The sequence below is a fragment of the Lynx canadensis genome, chromosome B1 (assembly GCF_007474595.2).
Source record: "Lynx canadensis isolate LIC74 chromosome B1, mLynCan4.pri.v2, whole genome shotgun sequence".
Taxonomy (NCBI): Eukaryota; Metazoa; Chordata; class Mammalia; order Carnivora; family Felidae; genus Lynx; species Lynx canadensis.
In genome coordinates, this window is record NC_044306.2 from 136,510,796 (window position 1) to 136,530,427 (window position 19,632).

The following is a 19,632-nucleotide window of genomic DNA, read 5'->3' on the forward strand; positions in this document are numbered from 1 at the left end:
TAACCAACCCTCTTAGTATTTAAGTTTTTTATGTTTATTTATTTTTGTGTGTGAGAGAGAGAGAACACGAGCAGCGAAAGGGCAGAGAGAGGGGGGTACAGAGGATCTGAAGCAGGCTCTGTGCTGACAGTAGAGAGCCTGATGTGAGACTCGAATTCACAAACCATGAGATCATGACCTGAGCTGAAGTTGGATGCTTAACTGACTGAGCCACCCAGGAACCTCCAACCCTCTTAGTATTAAATACAAACTCAGGCCCTCCTTATATTTAGCATGAATTACAGTACCAGTTTCCTGTCTGGTCATCCTATTAATGTCTCCCAACTCATCCTTCACTATACTACAGATCTAGTTATATCATCTCTTAATTTAAAATTCTCCATTGGTTTCTTAGGGATAAAGTCCAAATCCTTCCCATGATACACAAGGCTTCTCAAGATGTGGCTCCTTCCCACCTCCTTTCCAACCTTTAATGCCTGCCAGCGGCCCAGAACATGCAATCCTCTCTCATTTCCAACCTTTGCACCTTTCCTCTGCCCGGAATGCCCTTTTCCTCTATTCACCTAGCAAATGTCTGCTTGTTCTTTACTATTCATGACACTTGTCATCTCTTCTCAAAGGCCTTCTATGGTCTCCAGCAGAGTAAAGTCCTCCTTACCCTTCATGCTCTTCGAGGTCCCTGTCCACATTTCAGCAATGGACTAGGGGAGTCATGTCTCACCAGTTTCAAGACCCAGAAGGCATGCTATCAACCTCCTTTCCCTCTATATATCCTCAACACCATTTGTGGTACCTAGGATTTGGAAAGCACTCATATGTTTGCTGAAAAAATGGCTTTTGATGAGTTTTTATGATTCTAATAGCCTAAAACAGCAAGCAGTAAGCTATTTCTATGGCAGAAATTAAGTCAGAAAAAAAAGGAAGAAATACTGATTTTTCTTTAGAAAAGTAGAGTCAGAAAGTTTAGCATATGAAGCAAACAATTACTAAAAATTAAGAGCTAAATAAAACAAAGAAAATAAATTACATTGTCTTTACCCACTCAATGGAGAAGTTATTCTTAAGTATTAGTTATAGCAAACCACAAAGGGAAAGTAAGAAAAGGAAACAGTAGTCACCTTATTTTATGACATTCTACCTCAGATTTGCTGTACACACATCAATACAGATGTAACTGCAGATATGAAAAAACTGGATTCAGATGTGCTGATATAAAACCATGCACAAACTGCCTTAAGTGGAAAAAAACAGGTAGGTAATAACCTGTTCTCATTTGTATAAAAAAAAGAGTGTGGAGAGGATATAAACATATAAGCTTTAATACTTAGAAAATGTCTGCAAAAGTACTGGCCAACTTCTGGAGACATTCTGGAGATTGTAAATAAGGCTCTGAGGCAGGAGGGAGATTTCACTGAATACCAAGCCCAACATTGATTGTGGAGAGAAAAGAAAAGAAGAGAAAAGAAAAGAAAATTACAGTGAAAACCCAGAGAGAGCAAAGAGAACTGAAGAAACGTCAAGGAAAATAGAAGAGAAATGGCTACAAAATTTTGAAGCTGGAAAACAGACTTGATAAATTTTACCAGACCTGAGAAATCAGGGACTAGCAGTATTTTCCAGAAAAAAGTAAACAGAGATCTCTCAGTAGAAGGCAAAGGTAAGGCCTAGACTTCTAGACTATAGTGCTAAGTACCAGTCTACTAATAACAAGTGCAAGCCCAGCAGAAGCAGTCAGCTGTGACAATGAAAATATTTTTAGAAATGTATGAACATAAAACATTTAGCATCTATGAACATTTCACAGGAAACTATTGGAGGCCATGTTTCAGCAAAATAAGGGTGTCAACTCAGAAACTGGAAGATGTGAAATATACGAAATGAGAAGGCCAAATCATGAGGACACCTAGGCAATAGGCCCACAAGCAGACAGTCCAGACAAGACCAGACTAGAGAGGTTTCTAGGACAGAGGTCTTGAGGAAAAAAGGAGATTGATACACTGATTTGTGTGAACATTTGTAAAAACTACCAATAGGCATGGAACAAACTCAAAAGAATTAAGGATTCCTATACAGAAATGTATAGATGTGGAAAAGAGATTTGTGTGAACATTTGTAAAAACTACCAATAGGCATGGAACAGACCCAAAAGAAATATTAAGGATTCCTATACAGAAATTTATCGATGTGTTGGGGCGCCTGGGTCGCTCAGCTGATTAAGTATCCGACTTTGGCCTAGGTCACGACCTCACAGTTCCTGAGTGCGAGCCCCGAATCGGGCTCTGTGCTAAGAGCTCAGAGCCTGGAGCCTGTTTCAGATTCTGTCTGTCTCTCTCTCTGCCCCTCCTCTACTCATGCTGTCTCTATCTCTCAAAAATAAATAAACATAAAAAAAAAAAAGAAATTTATAGATGTGGAAAAGAGAAGATGAAGCAGTTCTAAGTTTAAGAAAAAACAAAAAGTTGTATAAGAATGGAAATGTACGGGCTCTGTGCTGACAGCACGGAGCCTGCTTAGGATTCTCTCTCTCCCTCTCTTTCTGCCCCTCCCCCACTCATGCATGCTCTTGCTCTCTCCCCCTCAAAATAAAAAAAAAAATAAACTTAAAAAAATGTAAATAATGGCAATAAAAAACAGTATGGAGAAGAGAGAAAGGTTATAAGAGGTAGTTAATAGGTAATGCCTAATATAAATTAAGAAATGGGCATATTACTTAGAAAAAAAATAATCTGTAAGTGATGGGGTACAGGGTTGTGGTCTACACTGTGTTTTTGAAACTGATTTTTTAACTGACATACACTGATACAAATGATTTCTATTTTCATTAATCATCATTTTGTTATTCAGTAATTACAAGACTGATATTATGGAATAATTTGAGTTTGTTGGGTTCAGCAGCAGAAGCCAATACGGACACTTTTTGCTAATATTGTTTTTAAAATTTTAAATACCAATAAAGTCTTGCCAGTCTAAATACAAAGTAAAAAGGCACTGTATTCTTTGCTCTTGTAGCAGTAAAGAATCTATGCCCAAATCCAACTTACATTTAACAGTGTAAATCAAATCTGTTAGTTTGATAAGTGAGATAAACTACTCACAGTTCCTACCAAGAAAAAAATGTCACAAATGTGCTTTGGTAAACGTAGAATCGGAGTCAATGTTTTTCTATCCAAATTCTACCTGTTTTCAGTCATCATTAACTTCTCTATTATCATAATTCTTGTAAACTGATTCGAATTTAAAATTGAATGACTACCTAAAATGAGTAATTTCTCTTGCCCATGAAAGAAAAGAAATGCTTTTCAATATCCTCTTTCAGGCATGTACTTTCTTTAGATGTATCAGTAACAATTTTTAAAAATAAAGTAACAGAAAACTGGACTAAGCAAAAACAAACAAACCCACCAAAAAAAAACCCTGAATGTAAAAGAGTAATAAAACTCTTTAGAAAATGTAGGTTCCTCCCATCCCAAAAATGATTCTCTAAAAACTACTATTCTCATTTCAGACTGTTTCACTTTCTGGGTTTCTAGATCCAGAAACAAAATCAAGTCCAGGGTCTGAAGAAGGCTTTATTAAAGCAAGAGCATCGTGCAGAACAGCACAAAAACTGAATACAATGACATACTTCTAAAGGACTGGACGTACTTCTCCATACACTCTTCATATTTCTAGTTTAATGAGAAATGAAGAGTCATCCGTATTGTATTCAGTTTCCAAAACTGTGCTAATAAGAAAAGAATTTATTGAAAAACTTGTAAGAGCTAAAGTAAAAACTCAAAGTTCATATCCTCCTTTAAGAAGAAAGTAATGATAACAACAACAAATGTTTAAATAGTGCCAGGTATTGTTCTAAGTGCTTTACAAAGAAATTGAGGTACAGATAAATTAATTACATTTCCCAATGTTTATTTAGCTAGTAAGTAGTAGAGCCAAGACTCACACTGGCAAGCTGACTTTTAAAAAGTACATATCTGGGGCACCTGGGTGGCTCAGTTGGCTGAGCATCTGACTTTGGCTCAGGTCACATGATCTCACGTTTTGCAAGTTCGAGCCCCTGCTTAGGGCTCTGTGCTCACAGCTCAGAGCCTGGAACTTGCTTCGGGTTCTGTGTCTCCCTCCCTCTCTGCCTCTTTCCCACTCACACTCTGTCCCTCTTAAAACTAAATAGACATTTAAAAAAATTGTTTTGGGGCGCCTGGGTGGCTCAGTCGGTTAAGTGTCCGACTTCAGCTCAGGTCATGATCTCGCGGTCCGTGAGTTCAAGCCCCACATCGGGCTCTGTGCTGACAGCTCAGAGCCTGGAGCCTGTTTTGGATTCTGTGTCTCCCTCTCTCTGACCCTCCCCCGTTCATGCTCTGTCTCTCTCTGTCTCAAAAATAAATAAATGTTAAAAAAAATTGTTTTAATAAAAATAAAAAGTACATATCTAAATCAAGTTTTTAGAATTTTTTTTATGACTGATAAACTTTTATTAAAGAAATATCTGTTAATTCTAATTTTATCCTAGTATCTAATTCTTAATCTAAAATCTTAAAAACAAATGGTACAGTGTACTATAAACAAATATGTATATATATCACATATATACATATGATATATATATATACATGTATAGAAAGAATATATAATAAACCATGTCAGTAAAACTAAATACCACAATACTATATAAATAAAGCAATATATATGTAAAAGTTTCTTTGTAAATCATACTTGGTTAACAATCAATCCATGTATTTAAAAGTTTACTACAATTTCCAAAGAAAATTTTCAAATATGTGGAGTATTAAGCAAGTAGGTCCTTTTTTTAAATCACCATGAAGGAGTAATTGCTGTTTAAGACCATGATGAAAGCAACAGCTTTTTATACATGGAACAAATAAAAATGGAACTGGATTAAAATGTAACAAATAGAAGATGTCATAAATTCAAATAATGTAAGTAAAAATAAGCATGTAATATATATCAGCTACATATCAATACGGACTATTTTCCTTACCTGCCAGATAGAGGGCAAATGATATAAATCTATGGTAGCGAATGAGGAACTGAAGTTGCTCTTCTCTTTGAACAAATGTAGCAAAATAATCGGCTACGGTCTCTCCATAGAAAAAGTAGTTTACACACAGTAGAAAGTACCTATAATTGAAACACAATTAGCTTTTTCATATTTGAAGCCTTTTTTTCCCTCTCAAACTCAGCAAAACTATTCTCTATATTTTGATGATGTCACAAAGATCAAAAACTAAGTTCAGGACACAGGTTCAGGATATTACACCAAAACATTTTTTTCCTCTTTTAAACTTAATTTCAAATGTGTCAGTCAACAAAAGTTTACTGAATACAGCTCACGCCTCTACTTAGCTCAAAATCTAGTGCCAGAGATTGGGAAACAATGTAAAAAATACTATGCATACCCAAATACACACACACACACAGACGCACACAGATAAACACACACACATGCACACAGATACACACACACACAGTATTTTATAATGAAAATCCACTTTCAACCATTCACAGCTCTAAAGCTTTTTATCAACGTTTATTTATTTTTTGGGGACAGAGAGAGACAGAGCATGAACGGGGGAGGGGCAGAGAGAGAGGGAGACACAGAATCGGAAACAGGCTCCAGGCTCTGAGCCATCAGCCCAGAGCCCGACGCGGGGCTCGAACTCACGGACCGCGAGATCGTGACCTGGCTGAAGTCGGACGCCCAACCGACTGCGCCACCCAGGCGCCCCTCTAAAGCTTTTTAATAGTGGAGATTCTAAGCCAAATTCCCACCTGCCCTGAGGAGGAAATCAATAGGGAAAGCAGGAAGAGGCAATTCAACCTCTGACCCATCCTCACTGCATTACGCATATTGGTGTCTTTCTCCCCCTCCTCCATGTTCCAGATGGACTCCAGATGCACACGGATTCTTTTTTTTAATTTTAATGTTTTTTCATTTTTTGAGAGAAAGATGGAGACAGAGTGCAAGGCGGGTAGGGGCAGAGAGGGAGACAGAATTTGAAGCAGTCTCCAGGCTCTGAGCTGTCAGCACAGAGCCCGATGCGTGGCTCAAACCCACTAACTGCAAGATCGTGACCTGAGCAGAAGTTGGATTCTTAACCGACTGAGTCACCCAGGCGCCCCCAGTTGCACAGTGATTCTTAAGAGGAAGTAGTGGGGGATAGAAGCAGGCAGCAGGTAAAAATCTCTAAGAGAAACTTTTTTTTTAACGTTCATTTATTTTTGAGAGCGACAGACAGACAGGCAGACAGAGCATCAGCAGGGGAGGAGCAGAGAGAGAGAGACGCAGAATCTGAAGCAGGCTCCAGGCTCTGAGCTGTCAGCACAGAGCCTGACATGGGGCTCAAACTCACAAACCGTGAGATCATGACCTGAGCCGAAGTTGGATGCTTAACTGACTGACCCAGGCAGCCCTCTAAGACAAACTTCTTAAAACTGTGTAAATCAGGGGCACCTGGGTGGCTCAGTCGGTTAAGCGGCCGACTTCAGCTCAGGTCATGATCTCATGGTCCGTGAGTTCAAGCCCCGAGTCGGGCTCTGTGCTGACAGCTCAGAGCCTGGAGCCTGTTTCAGATTCTGTGCCTCCCTCTCTCTCTGACCCTCCCCTGTTCATGCTCTGTCTCTGTCTCAAAAATAAATAAACATTAAAAAAAAAACTGCATAAATCACCTGTCCCTCCACCCAATTCTGATATATCCCTTCCCCCCAGGGAAAGGAGAACCCATGAGAATTGACTGATGGCACTTGTGTGAGCCAGGAAAGAAGGCTGGAAAGCACCTCTTCAGAGTTCCTCCGTGCCTCATCCTTTGAAGGGCAGAGTCCTACTCGGCCAGGAGAGCAGAGGAGGAGAGGAGGAAAGGAGCGATTTCCCTCTGGTCCTCATGGATGGAATCAGACCCCACAGTTTTCAAAGTACTGTATTCCCATTTCTATCAGCTGCATTACCATTTTTCTATTCTCCTACAATGGAAACTGTCTTTGACTCCTCCATCAAGCTATCAAGGCCTGCCCTAGTCCACCAACCCAACTTTTCCCCCATTATTCTGCTCAAGAAGGCCAGGAATGTCTTTGCCTCTGTGGCATGTTCCTCCTAGTCCCTCATCTAGAACTTGATAGGTGATGCTTCCCCACTGCGGAGCACTCTTCTCTATCCAAAACTTATCTTTATTTCAAGTGATAGTTTGTTTCTCACCTTCTCCATAAAGACTTCTGCAATCACTGGAGCCCATCCTGACCTATGTCTTTTTTTCTTAGAATTGATCAATCCTGCATGGTTCAGCATTTAATTATTCTCCAACTACTTAATCTAACATTTCCCATACATTTTGCCCTTCGTGAAGAAACTTGCCATAAGGAAAAATTAGAAACTATTTTTTGACTACTCTAAACCCCAAAGGTGATACATCTGTTTTCTTAAGACACTGGACCCTCTGGCTGATACTAATCAAACAGCTATATTCAAAGGCATGGTCAATTTGGTTCATTATGAACTATTATCATGTTTCCTTCCTGGTCAAGGTCTTGATAATTGAGAATTATAACTGAAAAGTTATAAAAAGATATATTAAACTTTAAATATTAAAATCGCATGCCTTTTTTTAAACTAAGTTTTACATGCATGGTACATATACAGTATTTCAAGTGCTGGTAACTGCTGGTGCTATTTACAAGACTGCCTTACACACTGCTCCTCAGAGAGTATTACTCTTCTAACAACCCTCCCTGTAGCAGGTCACCAGCCAGGGGCCTGAAGACAAGATCAAACCAGGAACAACAAAGGTGGGAGCTGCCTCTCCTCTAACTGCCCCCAGGGCCTACAAGGAGGTGGGCCAGCTTTGCAGTAGTGGGGAAGGAAGGGTGAGGGGGACAGACATTCATCATGGGCTTTCTTCCCCATGAATAAACCACTGACCACTCAACAAAACAGAAAACTCATAACTATTTTCATATCTCATCTTTCACTCTCTGCAGAAATAATCTAATTCTGTGTGTGCTCTCATTTCAACTGAGGCAAAAGAAAGCAAAAGATTACACATATTTCTAACATTTTACAAAATGAAACTTTATTCAAATTGTAACTATAAAGGATATAAAAAGGTGTCCAATACAATGTTTTTTAAAGAAGACAACAGCACAGGGGCGCCTGGGTGGCTCAGTTGGTTAAGTCCGACTTCGGCTGAGGTCATTATCGCACAGTTCGTGACTTCAAGTCCCACACTGGGCTCTCTGCTGTCAGTGCAGAGCCTGTTTGGATCCTCTGTCTCCCTCTCTCTCTGCCCCTCCCCAGTTCTCACGCGCTCTCTCAAAAATAAACATTAAAAAATGTTTAAAAAAAAGAGGTCAATAGTGTATACATTCAAATATAAAGTATCTCTACAAAGACTGAAAGATGAGATATGAAAATAGTAGTGTTAGAAAAGGAGAGTTAAAGGTGATTTTCTTCTTATCAAAATCCAATTGCATTATTTTTATTTATCTTTCTCCAAAAATCAATCTATAAGGTCAACTGTGTGATACTGACTCATCAGGGTGCTTCCTTTAAAAACTTTAGGAAAGAACCAGATTTTCACATCTGAAACAGTTTTAAGTTACTTACCAGCTCAATGTTCTAAACCATGGCAGGTCATAAGAACGATAGACTCTATAACCTATAGTGATAATTTCATGGAAGCATTTCACTTGGATGCCTAGTACCTGAAACCAAGAGAACACATTAACATACATTTCTTAGTGTTTACATTTGTGCTTAATCATTTAATAAGTCATCTCTTATGTCATATGTGTTTAAAAAAATCTTTAGCCTGCCCAGTTTTAATTATTCTAAATGTCAGTAGCAAAAATTCAGTAAGTCAATGTCTCTAAAATCAAGCGATATTTCAAAGGGGTAAGCAAATGAAAGTTTATCCAAAACATGAAAGCTCCATCCTGGGGTAGGAGGTCGCACTGTAGCTTAAAGTTTGAGGGATACAGTCTTGTTGGTCATGGTTGATTAGGCTTTATCTCTCATTACTACTTCATTTCTTGAGTTCATCTGTACTGAGATGGACAATCTTTTCGTCCATTTTGTTTCTTGAGTTACCCTAGAAAAAGGATCATATGTGGAAGTTTGCATTTACTGATTTACTTAGAGAGCCCGTGCATGGGGGGAGCGGGGCAGAGAGAGAGAATCCCAAACAGGTTCCGCACCGTCAGTGCAGAGCCTAACGTGGCTCTAATTCATGAACTGTGAAATCATGACCTGAGCCAAAATCAAGAGTCAGATGGTTAACCAACTGAGCCACCCAGGCGCCCCTGTATATATTTATTTTTAACCATACATCCTGGTATGCCTTCCAAGGATAAAGACACGGTCAAAACAAATGACTGTAATTAAAACATCTTCACCCTGTCTCCTAGCAGGGTTTGGGCATGGTCTTTTCATTCTTCCAGCTGTGCCAACTCTCACATAGCCAGCTGCATATCTGTCTGATACATCTAAGTGGAGTTACACTGGCAAATTATAAATAGCCTTTTACATTTGCAGCCACTTCACCCGGTCAATTGATTCTATGCAATTCTGTTTGCACAGTGTTCTTTATACATTCCTAACAAATTGTTTTATATTTATGAATCCTTTTTTGATGTTCTACTTAGTAGTCCTTCAAACTGTTGTATCCACCAACTTGGGTACAGGTAATCCCTGAGGATGCAGCATCATATCTAATGCTTGGTTTAAGTCAATTCCAAGACTCGAAAAACAAGTGGCAAGTTGAACACTTATTACCACGAGCTAAGAGATTAAAATCTTTATGAGTATAGCAGACTTCTTCAGCCTCTGGAGAATATACTCAAGGGCTTGGTCTTGTACAGCCCGCGAGCTAAGAATGGATTTGATATTTTTTTTTAGTTAAAAACAAAAACTAAAAATGATGTTACAGAGAAATATGTGGTTCCTTAAAGCCTAAAATATTTTTACCTGTTTCTATACTCAAAAAGTTTACCAAACTCTGCCCAAGAATATACTTTGGTATTTCCTTTTAAGCTCCCCCAAAATCAGCTTTCCCAAACCTACTGTTCTGGATATTCTTAAGCTATATTTCTCCATTATACCTATTGTGTCCAATCACATACTTAAAGCAATTGTGTCCCCTCAGCCATGTGCTAAGAAAATATTAGGTCAAACTACTATAAATAGTTATTTTAAGAAGAAGTCATTAATGTTTTATAATATAAAGACAAGAGGAAATTCAAATATCATCCTTCAATAAGCTTTGAATGTGTCAAAAGTTATTTTTTTAAAATAATCACAAAATGAGGACAATGCTAGGTGTTAAAATAAAATGGCAAAGCCTGTACTATTTATAGAACCAAGGGCTTTTAAACTATCAAATGCACTGATGCAATTTCTATTTGCTAAATGAACACATTTGCTCAAGAACAACCATTAGCACTATACATGGTATTTTACTGAGAGGAAATAAAACTACTTTTAATAGCACACACATACATATTTATATGATTGTCAATTACAGTTTGCAAGTAGAATCAATATAGGGCCACTGGGAAAACAGAAAACAGGGGGTTCACAACAGTACAGCTAAAATCCTTAAAATGTATGTGTATCTTCCAGGCTGGGTGATCACCTGGAAACTGATATTCCAGGCCACCAATACTGGTAGCCGTGCACACTGGCAGGACTCTGTTGGCTCAATAAATGTGTTAAGAGCCTTAAAGACAACCACCAATATTTAAATACCTACTCTGCTAGTTACTGAGGATTCAGAGAAATAATACAGGACATCTGTCCTCAGAGAAGCATAGTCTGTCAAGGAGGACACAAATGGCTACAACGCCATGTGGAAACTGCCACATGGATATAAGCATGGGCAAACAAAACGGGATGGGAGGCAGAGATGGGCCACAGTTGGGACAGAGGAGAAAGATATACAGAATTACATATATGGGAGAAGACGAGGCATGTTAGGGAACTACAAGTATCTCAGAGTTGCCTACTCACAGAGATGGGGGTGAGAGGCAGAGAGAGACAAGAAGCACAGCAAACAGTACAAAGGACTACACGTGATCAGATGTGTGTGTTTGGGGATAGGAGAGGTGGAAAGAACAGACTGGAGAGGCAGCAAGAGTAGAGAGAAAGTAAGGCAGGCAAGATGCCACCATCCAGTTGAGTGTAGATGAACCTCTACCTGGGCGAGCGGCAGGGAAGTGGAGTACAAGGAATAAGACATTGAGGAAGCAGAACTGGTTGGATTTGGTGGCTGAGGAAACGGGGGGGGGGGGGGGGGGGGTAGCGGCTAAGGGAGTCAGAGGAACACAGAATAACACCAGAGAAGGTTTTTGGGAAAGGAGACATATTTATGCAGAATGGATGGGGATGGAAGGGAAGTTCAGATTTGGATATGTTGAGTTTGAACTATGGTATTTATGGGTTATCCAAATAAAAATGCCTATTTTCACTTTGGGAATCTATTCAAAGAAAATAATCCTGCATATGAAAAAGCTTTACATTCTATTATGTTCAGGATAGTGTTATTCACCATAGAGAAAACCAAAACATAACCCGAATGTCTGAAAATAACACAGAGGTTCAAATAACTTATGATACATTCCATTCCATTCAGTCAAGGAATGTATTAATGTTGATGGTTGTAAAGATGGAGCAACACAAAACACTCGATAAAATACTTAGTTTAAAAGAGCAGGATACAAAATTCTAGTCATGTTATGATTACAACCATGATTTTTAAAACATACAAGAAAAAAAGGACTAAAAGAATATATCAAATAGTATTAATTGGGTTTTGGTAGTTGATGATAGGGCTAGGGGTGATTTTCAAAAAATTAACAATTTCCCCAAGTAATTTTAACACACTTTTATAACTCTCACAATGGAAAAAAAAAAAAACTACTTAAAACTAAATTATATATGTGAATTAAAACTTATTATAGGAGTTTCCAAGAAGGTGAAGGTGAGAACCTCTTACACTATCTTCCTTTAAATCAAACTATGCTTTAGTAATTCCATCACCTAGAAAGTGTGATTCCAGGGTGCCTGGGTGGTTCAGTTGGTTAAGCATCTGACTTTGGCTCAGATCATGATCTCAAGGTTCATGGGTTAGAGCCCCGCGTCAGGCTCTGTGCTGACAGCTCAGAGCCTGGAGCCTGCTTCAGATTCTGTTTCCCACTCACTCTGCCCTTCTCCCACTCAAGCTTGGTCTCTCTCTCTCTCCCCTTCTCTCAGAAATAAATAAACCTAAAAAAAAGTTTTTAAAAAAAGTGTGATTGCAAGCTATGAATGCAACATGTAAGTGCTATAAATAGAAGATTGAAGAAAAAAAAGTTCCTGTATGATTCCATCTTAAAGTAGTAGCTATCATTTGGTAGAAATAAGTTTTTAATAAAATTCTCTTGAATCAATCATTTACGAGTGCTGATATTATAGGGCAAATGCAAGCCTCTCAAAATATAAATGACCTAGTTAGGGATATGAGCATAAATAAGACTTGAAATCACATAAAAGTAGTATCACAATTGAGTCCCAACAGTGTGTGCATATGTGTATATCCACCCATATTTCCTTAATATACGTATCATAAATACAACATGTGTATGTATGCATGGTACATGTGTGCATGCATTACAATAAACCTAAGTAAGAGCAGTAACAGTTCAAATCTACTTAACTCGATCTTTAATATTCTTCTGATTAAGCTCACCGATGAAACAGAACTCGTATTAAAATGGTATTGTCCTTTCACAACAGAAAAAATAAACAAGAAAGCTCAAGTACTTTAGGTATGCTTACGATTCTCTTTTAAAAAACCAAAATCCAAATATGCAAGGATATCTTTAAAGGTGTTTTGAATTTTCTCATAAAAGGGTGCTTGAAAATTAGTCTCTATCTGCAAATTCTGGCCCAAGCTACCACACCAAATGGTTTAGTTTGGAGAACAATGTAACTTACTCACAGAGAGCCCACCAAACCAGCCTGTGTCCATGTATCAAGGATGCTGGTGCTTTACAATGTCTTAGATCAAAATTACCTCCTAAAGGGGAACAATAATTTAAATGATCTTTAATATTTCCAATGGCTCCCCAATCCTTTACAAATAAATCCTAAACTTCTTCACACAGTATTGCAAGGCCCTCTAGCATCTGATCTCCAATTATTTTTCCAAGTTCAAAGGCCCTATGCTCCAGGAAAAAGACATCATTTGCCTTTTCCTGACACATCTAGCCATTTGGACCTTTACTCTCGGTGCTCACTCCACCCTGACAGACCCTCAAGGTCTGATGAAAGGTCCCTTCATCCACAAAGCCTTACCAAGCTGTCAGCTATCACCCAATCCCTTTGTCCCCCGGCCCATCACTCAGCGCACAGCACTGAGAAGTGCTCTGTACCCACTCACTCCGGAAGGGCCCAAACTCACTGGCACTCACAACCCTCCATAGGTGCACACTGAGAAGAAAAGAAGTGGGCCCTTCCCTGGAGTCACACCGGGACCGTGCTCACACTGGCCTACCTGGTTTTTAGACTCAGCATCTTCTGGCCTCACATTAAAGAGGTCCTATGCACTATCCATTGTTTTTCTGTGAGAAAAAGTTCTTTACGATGTCAGCAAAAACAGAACAGAGAAAGTGGTTTCTTATTCACTCCTGTTACCTTGAGACCCCCCAAGGAAGTACAAAATTAATGAGGGAACAGAAAGAAAGTGAAAGGGCTTGATGGTCAGGAGTTGATGGGATTTTTTTCCCCAATCGTGTCTGATTTCACTTCAAAACTTATTTATTCTTTTACAGACTGAAAGGAAAACCGTATCATATTGCCCATGCCTATCACTAGGAATAGGACTGGGCATGGAGGGGAGCAGACAGGTTGGAGCAGCCAGAGAGCGAGGTGGTGAGGGTGAAAGAGGCTCAGCTAAAGGAGATGAGATGAAAAAGAAACAATAAAAAAGAGGGACACTGTGCATATCCCTGAGAGCAAGGCTCTCCCTATGCTAAACACACTCAGCACCCTCAAGTGCTTGATGAATCTATTAAACAAACGCAGGTCTCCTTCCCACTCCCACCACTTCCAAATGTTTCACGCTTCTTTGGATATCAAGGCTTTCATAAACAGGAATCCTCTGCTGTGACACTCCTGTCCCCAAGCTCCCCCTTTACCCCCCACCTGTTCAAACTTTAAACTGCAGCACACGTGCTGGACAGGATGCCTCTGGAAAGTCTTCCAGATCCCCCCTTGCTCTCACAGCACCCTATCCTATATAAATATATTCTCTCTATATGTATATTTGGGCGAGAACGCATGTGCACAAGCAGAGGAGAGGGGCAGACAAGGAGAATCTCAAGCACGCTCCACGCTCAGCATGGAGCGCAAAGCAGGGCTCGTTCCACAACCCTGGGAACACGACCTGAGCAGAAACCAAGAGTCACACGCTCAACCGACTGAGCCACCCAGGTGCCCCTGTAATTATATTTCTGATCAGTTCTTTGAAGCACAGACAGTAAACTCCCCAGGGAAGAGACATGTGTGCTTTTCTCAGCACTGCTGTATCATACCCCAGAAGCAGCACAATGCCTGGCACATAGCAGGCATCTTGGGAGCATTTACTAAACGAATGATTTAAAATCTTAAAATACTTGTCTGGCTTCATGACTTGTTGGACTTCCCATACACAACAAAATCCCACACTCCCAAAATGGCTTCTGTTCACCTCTCTGGTCTCATCCCTAGACACCCTCCAAAGGCACCAGTTGCAAATCCCCCCAACGAACCACACTCTCTCATTACCCCCATGTCTTGCTTATGATATCCCCACCTTGGAAGGCCCTCTCCTGTCCAGCCCCTTCTTCAGGGTTTAACTTTGGCATAAACTCTTCTGGAAGTCCTCTCTGCTCTCTTTCAGGCTGGTTTAGATCTCCCAAAAAGTTACCCACTTATTTACTATACTATTTATTCATATGGTTACTTATATATCTCTGCCATTAGATTGAATTCTTTCAAGTTAGGGATCTAGCTAATAGTCCCATATGACGATGTCATGAGTGTGTGAAGTCGTTAGCAATCTCTAATACTATGTATTACATATACTTGATCTCTGCTGAGTGAATACACTGAATGGCCATTTTGCAAACAGGAAAGGTTGGTCCAGATAATTTCATGAACAAGAAAATGCTTAAGGGAAATAAATTTGCTGTTACCAAATCTTGAACTACTTTATTTTTTATGACATGTTCAAATTACTTCAATCATATCAGTGCTGAAAAACAAAGCAAGAGATACTTGGAAAAATGTAAAACACTTACAAGAAGCATCAGCATAAAGGATCCCATATAGATGATCAGGAAAAACAATGAAATCATAGTTAAAGTAAGAATTCCACGAATCCACCAGTTTTTCCACCTATAAAGAAAATGTTTATAAAGTTAGTATTTAATGTATTGAGTTTTTTGTGTGGTTTCAGTATTATCAGACTTTCATATTTTCCCTAACTATACTTTAAAAATCCCTTACTTCAGGGCACCTGGGTGGCTCAGTTGGTCGAGGATTCAACTTCGGCTCAGGTCATGATCTCACAGTTTGGTTCATGAGTTCAAGCCCCATTTTGGGTTCTCTGCTCTCAGTGCAGAGCCCACTTCAGATCCTTTGCTCCCCTCTCTCTGCCCCTCCCTGACTTGCACTCTCTCAAAAATAAATAAAATATTAAAAAAAAAAAAAGAATCCCTTACTTCACCTGTAGTAACAACAAAAACAAAAATCTAACCAACAGCATTTGTTCACTCACTCAGAGCTAAATTAAGTGTAAAATTATGTTAGCCGAAGAAAGAAACTAATTTTTGTTCAGTGTGAATGAGGATGAATCACTAGGATGGGAAGTGAGGTGGTCAATGTGGATATGTGCACACCCCAACAGGGTCATTCAGAAAGGAAGAAGGCAGGTGCAAAAAGCCCTCTGTAAAGATGATCTATCCTTCTCTCCCTCCAAATAAACAAAAAAAACTTAAAAAACACTTTTTTAAGGGGTGTCTATGTGGCTCAGCCGGTTAAGTGGCCAACTCTTGATCTTAGCTCAGGTCATGATCTCACAGTCTCTGAGTGTCAGCAACATGAGGTTCTGTGCTGACAGTGCAAGCCTACTTGGGATTTTCTCTTTCTCCCTCCCTCTCTCTGCCCCTCCCCAGCGCATGCATGCACACACTTTCTCTCTCAAAATAATAAATAAACTTAAAAAAAAAAACCATGATCTATCCTTTGGGGTGGTATATAAAAACAATGATTTTATTAAGGTGGTATAGAGAACACAGACTTCCAATGAGAGAAAGTAAAGAAAGGATAATACAGAAGCCAACTACAGACCACAGAAATCTCAGTGAAATGAAGAAGGCAAGCAGGTCAGTCACTGAGGGCAAGGCTAGATGGATGATCACTTTCTCCTAGAGCTCTAAGTGTGCTGCTGGCTTTCTGCACTTAGACACAGAGTCTTAAAAGCACAACATTATTTCCTCATCCTTGGGCCTTTAATTGTTCCTTAGAGCAGGCCTTCCCTGTTGAATATCTGGCTAGGCTGAGAACTCATCTCCCTCAATCCTCTCTGGCGGTTAGGAAGGGCCCGGCGTGCCCAACAGCCCTCCCCTCACACCCAGGACACTCACGTTTCACCCCCAGCATATTTGACAGGTACTGTCACTATTTCTTTGGCTATGTCATGAAAAATGTCAGCAGCCACTGTGTAAAACCAAAAGGATTCTAATAACACCTATATATGGATATTTCTGAATCTAAAATTGTTTCCCCCTGCTTTTCTTCATTCTACACTCATTTTACATTATACTCACAGCAAAGTTTTAAGACTTTTCTTATGTCTATTAATTCAAATGGCAGCATTTAAATTATGATACAAGATACCTGGATTCATCTTAAAGGATAGTAGCATATATATACATACACCCATATATGTACACACACACGCATGCACACACAGTGTTCTAAGCACAGGCTTTCATTCTCCTCTCTATAAAAAAATTAGCTGACTTCATCCATTTATCAAATATTGATTACATTCCCTGCTCTCACCAATCTTCCAGATATTTATTAAATATCCCTTTTATGAGGTCATTTCTGTACTCAAGGTCTAAAATGTCAACAACATTAAGTCCAAACTCTTTCACCTAACTTCCACGGTTTCTCATGAGGTGGTCACATTTATACTTAGACGACTTTCCTTCTCTCTGCTGTGTGATAAACTATGTGGCTCATAAATTTCTCATTAGACTCTCGGCTTTAGGACTGAACCGAAATGAGCAGAGAGTCAAAAACTGTTAGAGCTGAAAGGTTCCACTGAGTTTTATATACATAACTCTTTATGGATTAATGAATAGATTTGGGAACTGGGCTAGGTCACAGAGCTAGTCAAAGGTACATAATGGACCATAAACCAGTCTCTAATGATAACAGAGATAATGATAGTGATCCCGTTCTGTTTGCATGAAACCCAGAAGTGTATTTAGCTCTCCTGTATAACTGATCCTCAGAGTCAGAATTGTTGAGAACCCATAGAAGATGACAGACACTACATAAGTGTCACCAATCAGTCCCTAGGTGGATGTTGCCAATGTCCACATGTACCTCTGTTAGACGCCTCTGGCTTTGAACTTCAGAGGATGGTAGCTGCTGAGAACCAGAGATCTTAAACAGAAGACCTACTTTCTTCCTACCATCCAAAAGTTCCGTGATAATTGAAAACCTGAGCCATCAAGAAACATATTTCACCTAGTTATCTTTTATATACCTATTTCCCTTCCCAGAAAAATTCCCCTCCCCCAACAAGGTGAAAGACTAATTCTCTTAATTATTTTCACAGACTCCTCAAATTTCTCAAGAATACTTAATACAAAGAAAATAAAAGAACATACTTATACATATCCATGGATACAGTGACTGAAAGACATCTTTTAAGGGAGAACCACTGAATTCAAAACAGAGCACGATATGAGGGAAAAAAAAAATCACTGTTACCAAAAACCAGAGGATAACCTGATTCTGAATTCAAATTATTGACTTCTTTTACCATGCTACCATGAGCACATTAGAGACAGCCTTGATTTGAGGTCCAAGTTATCACCTCACAATTGCTTTGGAAAAAGGAACTCAGAATCAATATAGGAGATTTTCATTCAAGTCCCATATCTCCAGAACTACATGAGCTAGAAATGAGGTTTCTAAAAAGTATATAATTCAGGAGTCTCTTTACAAGTGGTTATCTAAAGTGGTCATATACTTATTGTTCAAATCAGTTATGAGATGTACAATGTTTTACTGTCACTACAGATATTAAGTGGTTTTTATTTCAAAAGTAATGACGAGGTTTAAAAAAAAATATTTTCCTAGGGACACAAACATCATGAGTCATCAAGAACCTGGGCTGGCAAAGCAGTTCACCTGAGCCAAGAATCGGTACACAGAGACACTCCTCAAGAATAAATAAGTACTTTGTGGGCCATCTGGCAAGAAAAGTTTTTGAAAAAGTCCATCTACCAGCCATTGGAGGTTGGACAGGAAGTGTGCAAGTTCTTGGAGAGAAGGAAAATGGCATGATACAGTACAAGAGCACCCAGTATAAGGCTATGCCTGTATGTTTCCTTGGTTTCTCAACCTCAGTGCTAATAACGTTGTGAGCCACAGAATTCTTTGTTGTGAAGAGCTGTTCAGTGTACTATAGGATGTTTAACATCCTCCCCGGCCTCTACCCATTATCTGTTAGTAGTGCTATCTCTTGTAACAACCTAAAATGTCTCCAGCCAATGCACATGTCCACTTGTGCAGTTTCGGGTGAGGGGGAGCAGGGCATTGCCCCTGGATGAGATGATAGCTGAAGAAGAGCTTCACTAACGGATAGAATCAGACTTAACTGGTTAAGTGACTATTCATCTCCACAAGACCCACACACAGGTCAATTGGGACAATGTGCCAAGTGCCTAAAAACCTTCAGGCCTCTTCCAATTTCAACACCTTATGCTCTATTTAATATGATATATTAAAGCCTTAAAAATGAGCATAAATCTAGTGTTGCCTGGGTGGCTCAGTGGGTTAACCGTCCACCTTTGGCTCAGGTCATGATCTCGCGGTTCGTGGGTTTGAGCCCCTAGTTGGGCTCTGTGCTGACAGCTCAGAGCCTGGAGCCTGCTTTGGATCCTGTGTCTCCCTCTCTCTATGCCCCACACCCGTTTGCACGGTCCCTCTCATTCTGAAAAATGAATAAACATAAAAAAAAAGAGCATAAATCTTAACCTAGCTACAAAGAAAAATGTTTAATACAGAGTTGTTTTTAATTGTGAAAATCTGGAAACAAGCTAAACGCCCAGCAACTTTAGTTTAGTTGAATAAACTGAACTACAGTCATACAAAGGAATATTATCATGCAGTCATTAAAAAATTTAAGTCATTAAAAAAATGATATAGTTTCTAATACCACAGAATGAAAATGTAACCAGAAAGGTAAGAAACAGTACAATGCTATTTTTATATTATACACCACACACACACACACACACACACACACACACACACACGCAGAATACACACAACGCAGAAGAAAAAAAAAAACTTCAAAAAGTAAA

At 39.3% G+C, this 19,632-nt stretch overlaps 1 protein-coding gene and 1 long non-coding RNA gene across 2 annotated transcripts in view; one reads left to right on the forward strand and one right to left on the reverse strand.

Annotated features, from left to right (window-relative positions):
* CDS1 (CDP-diacylglycerol synthase 1) overlaps positions 1 to 19,632 on the reverse strand; it is a 70,257-nt gene that overhangs the window by 29,620 nt on the left and 21,005 nt on the right. Inside the window, exons 3-5 of the mRNA XM_030313524.1 lie at positions 15,322 to 15,418; positions 8,612 to 8,709; positions 4,997 to 5,136 (exon numbers count right to left, since the gene is read on the reverse strand). Coding sequence (XP_030169384.1) covers positions 4,997 to 5,136; positions 8,612 to 8,709; positions 15,322 to 15,418 — 335 coding nt within the window. The remainder of the gene's footprint in view (positions 1 to 4,996; positions 5,137 to 8,611; positions 8,710 to 15,321; positions 15,419 to 19,632) is intronic.
* On the forward strand, positions 162 to 19,151 carry LOC115512466. The gene is made up of 4 exons (XR_003968398.2): positions 162 to 1,251; positions 6,725 to 6,927; positions 7,747 to 7,839; positions 18,404 to 19,151. It is a non-coding gene; the product is annotated as an uncharacterized LOC115512466 (long non-coding RNA).